The 5,008-nt window shown below is 55.0% G+C and overlaps 1 protein-coding gene across 3 annotated transcripts; it reads right to left on the reverse strand.

Moving 5' to 3' along the window:
• Positions 1-402: 402 nt before the first annotated feature.
• LOC113181363 (keratin, type I cytoskeletal 14) lies at positions 403-4,530 on the reverse strand. 3 transcript variants are annotated; one of them, XM_077800447.1, is made up of 8 exons: positions 4,397-4,530; positions 4,012-4,318; positions 2,720-2,802; positions 2,034-2,190; positions 1,714-1,875; positions 1,505-1,630; positions 1,192-1,412; positions 403-529 (listed from the first exon to the last, which is right to left on the reverse strand). In XM_077800447.1, exons 1-8 carry the CDS (start codon positions 4,528-4,530, stop codon positions 403-405), a joined length of 1,317 nt encoding a protein of 438 aa, XP_077656573.1. The 3 variants fall into 3 exon arrangements, with proteins under 3 accessions (XP_077656573.1, XP_026242644.2, XP_026242645.2); XM_026386859.2 differs by adding an exon at positions 1,055-1,101 and having other exon boundaries at positions 403-500; positions 4,012-4,530; XM_026386860.2 differs by lacking the exon at positions 1,714-1,875 and adding an exon at positions 1,055-1,101 and having other exon boundaries at positions 403-500; positions 1,505-1,621; positions 4,012-4,530.
• Between the last annotated feature and the right edge of the window lie 478 nt (positions 4,531-5,008).

Consider the following 5,008-nt stretch of genomic DNA (forward strand, 5'->3'; position numbering starts at 1 on the left):
TAAATGAACAAATGAAAGGCTGAATGTCCCCCTGTGCCCTGGGAGATTGCCACATATGACCTGGTACACACATCTATCTCTATCTTCTGAGATGGTGAAAGCTGTTCTGGGACCTGAGCCCAGTCCACCCCCAGGCCCTTTCTCCCAGTCCCAGAGGCCACAGCCAGGTGCTAGGACGGGTTCCAAAGCAATGCTTCCCCCCACCTTCTTCCCACCCCCACTCCCAACAATGACCAGGCAAAGGCAGGAGTTATGCAACTCAGATAAAGAAGCTTTATTGATTGCCAGGAGGGATCAGTGGTAAAGTGTGGTGTGACATGTTTGGAGGGCAGGAGAAGGCATCTTCAGGTGGATCTGTGTCCACACGGGGGGCTTCCTAGGCCTGAGCCGCGCTGAGCAGCCTCAGTTCTTGGTACGAAGGACCTGCTCGTGGGTGGACACCACCTTGCCATCGTGCACATCCATGACCTTGGTGCGGATCTGACGACTGGAGGAGGTCACTGAGGAAGAAGGAGATAGGGCATTAGCAGAGGTGAACAGGCAGTGGACAAATCAGGAGTGGAGAGGCCAAGAAGTTGGGAATTACATGAACTATCTCCCTACTGCCCTCTCCCGTGATCATTCATTCACTCACTGCTGTTGGCTAAGCACTGATACCATCCAATCGCTTCAGACCAGGGTTCCTTAAGGTCATTGACAGAGTCTGTGTCCTCAGACTGAAGCTCCCTAATAATTCAGACCCAGCTAGTTCAATCCAAATAGACCCCACTGGACGGGTTTTGGATGGAAGGAGACTTGTTTGCTGTCCATGGTGCTGACCGCATAACCATGGGGTCTGCCTGGACATAGGGTGGGAGAATTATAAGATAGGAGTCAAGGCTGCTAGCCCTAAGAGGGTTAGAAAATGACTTCTTCTACCCAAATGGATTCTTAACAGATACTGGGTAAGAACACTATAGCTCCACCCTTTGAGAAGCTCTTAATCCATGCCCTAGACCTGCTCGGGGACCTGGGGTGGTCTTGAGCCCAGGTCTGATGAAAAGGAAGGTCTTACCATCTCTGGATGACTGAGAGCCAGAAGAGAACTGGGAGGAGGAGAGGCTGTGAAGATAAAGGAGAAAGACCATTAGACACTGTGGGGGTGGGGGTGAACTATAGGGACTAGAACTAGGGGAAGGGCTGGGCACTCACTGGGCATCCTCGCCCTCCAGCAGGCGGCGGTAGGTGGCGATCTCCTGCTCCAGCCGCGTCTTCACGTCCAGCAGGATCTTGTACTCCTGGTTCTGCTGCTCCATCTCGCAGCGCAGCTGTGCCAGCTGCTCCTCCACGCTGCCAATCATCTCCTGGATCTGGGCCAGCTGCATGCAGTAGCGGCCTTTGGTCTCCTCCAGGCTGTTCTCCAGGGATGCTTTCTGTGAGGAAGGGAAAGAGGATCAGGGATCATTGAGGATGGCCATTCCCTCTCTGACATCTTGTGCCCGCCCCATGCCTGCAGCATCCCTACCATGCTGAGCTGGGACTGCAGTTCGATCTCCAGGTTCTGTACTGTGCGCCGGAGCTCGGAGATCTCGCTCTTGCCGCTCTGCACCAGCTCGCTGTTGGTGGCCACTTCGCGGTTCAGCTCCTCTGTCTGCAGAAAAGAGCACAACATTCGCACCAGAAGGCCTCAGGAGGCTGGTGGTCTGGGTCCCTCCCTCTCCAAATGACACCCACCTTGGTGAAGAACCATTCCTCGGCATCCTTGCGGTTCTTCTCCGCCATCTTCTCGTACTGGTCGCGCATCTCGTTCAGGATCCGGCTCAGGTCCACACCAGGGGCTGCGTCCATCTCCACATTGACATCTCCGCCCACCTGGCCTCTCATAGAATTCATCTCCTGAAAAACCAGAGAAGAGTTCACAGTCAGGAGCCTCATGACAGCTGCTGATTGGGGGTCTCTAGTGCCAGGTCACCTGAACCTTGCCCTCCCATCATCTCATTCCATCTCTTCTCTCCAGCCTTTCCTTGAAGCTGGATTTTCCATTCAGCTCCCACCTCTTCGTGGTTCTTCTTCAGGTAGGCCAGCTCCTCCTTCAGGCTCTCGATCTGCATCTCCAGGTCAGCTCTGGCCAGGGTCAGCTCATCCAGCACCCTGCGCAGGCCGTTGATGTCGGCCTCCACACTCAGGCGCAGGTTCAACTCTGTCTCGTACCTAGAATGACCCAAAAGAAAAGGAATGAGGTACCCATCCTGGTCACACTGAGAGCTTTGTTCTCTTTCCCTGCAGCTTCTTCCCAGAGCTGGCCCCCGGTGGGTGGTTTGGGAAGCCAATCTTAGACACAGTGCCCATTGATTGCTCAGATCTGAAAATTCCTGGGATCCTGGGAATAAGACAGTTCATTATGCTGCAGAATTTGGGGAGGGAGGTGCTTCTAACTTCAGTCCAACAAATAAGACTCAAAGCTTCCAAATATAATTATCTGCTGCACTTCAGGGGTAGGTGGGAAAGAGGGAGTTCCTTCCTCTCCCTGAAACCATGCTTCCTGAACCTGGCAGTGGATCAGAATCACCCAGGCAACCTATTACAAATAACTGAACCAAAATTCCAAGGGTGGGGCCCAGGAGTCTCGTACTTTTACAAGTGCCCCACGGGCACTAGTCAACTGTGTTTAGGAAACACTGATCCAAAAATACCCCACCCTGGGAAGATTGGACATTCTGAGCCACCACTGCAAACTCACTTGGTGCGGAAGTCATCAGCGGCCAGGCGAGCATTGTCAATCTGCAGGAGGACATTGGCATTGTCCACAGTGGCTGTGAGGATCTGCAGAATAGGAAGGGAACAGGTCATTTTTCAGATGGACATCCGTAGTCAGAGGTCACTGCAGCCTACATTGGCCTTTACTCTCCTACCCTTGCCTGGTCCCCTTCCTCCCCAAAAGTCTTTATCATAATGGTCTAAAGGGCAACCCCAAGTAATCAGGCTTTGGCCCAAAACTGGCTCATGATCATCAGAGGAGGTAGAAAGAGTCCTGGCCCTAGAATCAAAACCCCTGAGGTTCTAGTCCCAGTGCTGTCACTGACTTGTCGCAAAAGCTAAGGCAGGTCTCAGGGCTTGAGTTCCCCCCTCCGCTCCCTAGACCCTCTTCATGCTCTGGATTCTCCTCTTGGCATAAGCCGCCCTGCCAGCCCTCGGCAGCACACACATTCCGTTTCAAGTCCACAGGGCATGGGACCTCAAGTGGGATTTTACCAAGAGATGAGACCCAACTAGCACAGAGGATTAGAAAAACAGGAAGCAGGGGAATAAAAAGAAATTAGATGGAACCCCAAGCTGGAAGTTCCTTCCCTCAATTGTCCTTAATCTGTGCAAGGCACCAGAGCCAAGCAGGTTCAGCAAGAAGGGTTCAAGGGGGTGGGTAGAGGGGAACTGGAGGCAGATGGCACAAGCCCACCAGGCTTCCTCTTGGGCAGGGCACATATGTGGACCATGATTGAAGGCTGTGGGTTTTTTAATCCCCGCCTGACTATAGAGAGGTCACACGGTGCCAAGGCTCATGGGCGGCAGCAGCCACAGCTCAGACTAATGAGCTAATGAGCGGTTTGAGTGTCTAGCCTCGTCCCGTTACAGCCTCGCTCCTCCCCTGCGCTGGAGAACAGGTAGCTGCCTCCTGAGCTATACTAGAAGGTGGGGTGCGAGGGCTATCATCTGGGCTCTGCCATGACTTTGCTCTTCAGCAGGTCACATGACCTCTCAAAGCTTCAACTTCTTCCTTTGCAAAATGTAAGGGTAGGAAACACGGGTCTCACACAGTCTGAAGACTGGAGCCCAGAAAGGTATGAGCAAGGTGGGGGAGGGGAGACCCTCTTCTCACTCACCAGCTCTGTTTGGGGTGTCCAGGACCTCCGATGAAGATATCTGGGGTGGAAGTTTGTCCTGTCTACAAATCTAAAGGTGCTCATGGCCTAAGGCCTCTACTATGCCCAGAGGGAGGTAACTGGAATGGTTCCTCCTGCTGCCCAGTACACCCACCTTGTTCCTCAGGTCCTCGATGGTCTTAAAGTAGGGGCTGTAGTCTTTGGTCTCAGCAGGCCGCTGCCTCTGGTACCAGTCTCGGATCTTCACCTCCAGGTCGGTGTTGGCCTCCTCCAGGGCGCGCACCTTGTCCAGGTAGGAGGCCAGGCGGTCGTTGAGGTTCTGCATGGTCACCTTCTCACTGCCCACCAGGAGCCCATCACCACCGCCGAAGCCAGCACCAAAGCCACCACCAAAGCCACCACCGAAGCCACCACCAAAGCCACCACCAAAGCCACTACCTAGGGCCCCACCAAAGCTGCTGCTGCTGCTGAAGCCACCGCCATAGCCGCCCCCCATCCCGCAGGCTCCCCCAGAGGAGAAGCGGGAGGAGGTGACTGACAGGCCCCCATAGGTGCTGGGCGCCCGGCAGGATCCTCCGGCCAGGACAGAGGAGATGCGGCTGGAGCCACCACCAATGCCACAGGAGCCCTTCATGGAGCTGGAGGAGGTGAACTGGCGGCTGCAGGTGGTCATGGTGCCAAGGAGGAGGTGAGTGAGCGAGCGAGTGAGCGAGCGAGTCGGCAGAGGGAAGAGAAAGGTGCTCAGGGCGGCTGAGAGGATGCCAGAGCTTTATACTCGTGAGTAGGGGGCGGGCCTGGCAGCCTCCATCCCCCTGGGCTTTCATCACGCAGGAGCCAGGGCCAACTCCCAGTTAGATCCCTCCTCTCCTCCGCCTCGTCATGTCGGTCATATTTTACTGGAAACTCATTGTTTGGGGTGTTTTGGGCTTTCTTGTCCCGCCAGGTGTGATTCACAGGGGGAGGTGTGGGCCTGCAGGCTACACTTTCCCATCGAGCCCTGGGAGCTGCAGCCCTCAGGGACCTGCGTGCTGGGCTCAGCTAGGGTGACAGAGAGCAGAGTCGTTCTCCACCATAAATCTGGTGACCTGATACGTTCCTTATTACCTGGTTGGGCCCTTCTCCTCCACAGACAGGAAGACCACCACTGCAGC

The sequence above is a fragment of the Urocitellus parryii genome, chromosome 7, assembly GCF_045843805.1.
Source record: "Urocitellus parryii isolate mUroPar1 chromosome 7, mUroPar1.hap1, whole genome shotgun sequence".
In the NCBI taxonomy this organism is placed as follows: Eukaryota; Metazoa; Chordata; class Mammalia; order Rodentia; family Sciuridae; genus Urocitellus; species Urocitellus parryii.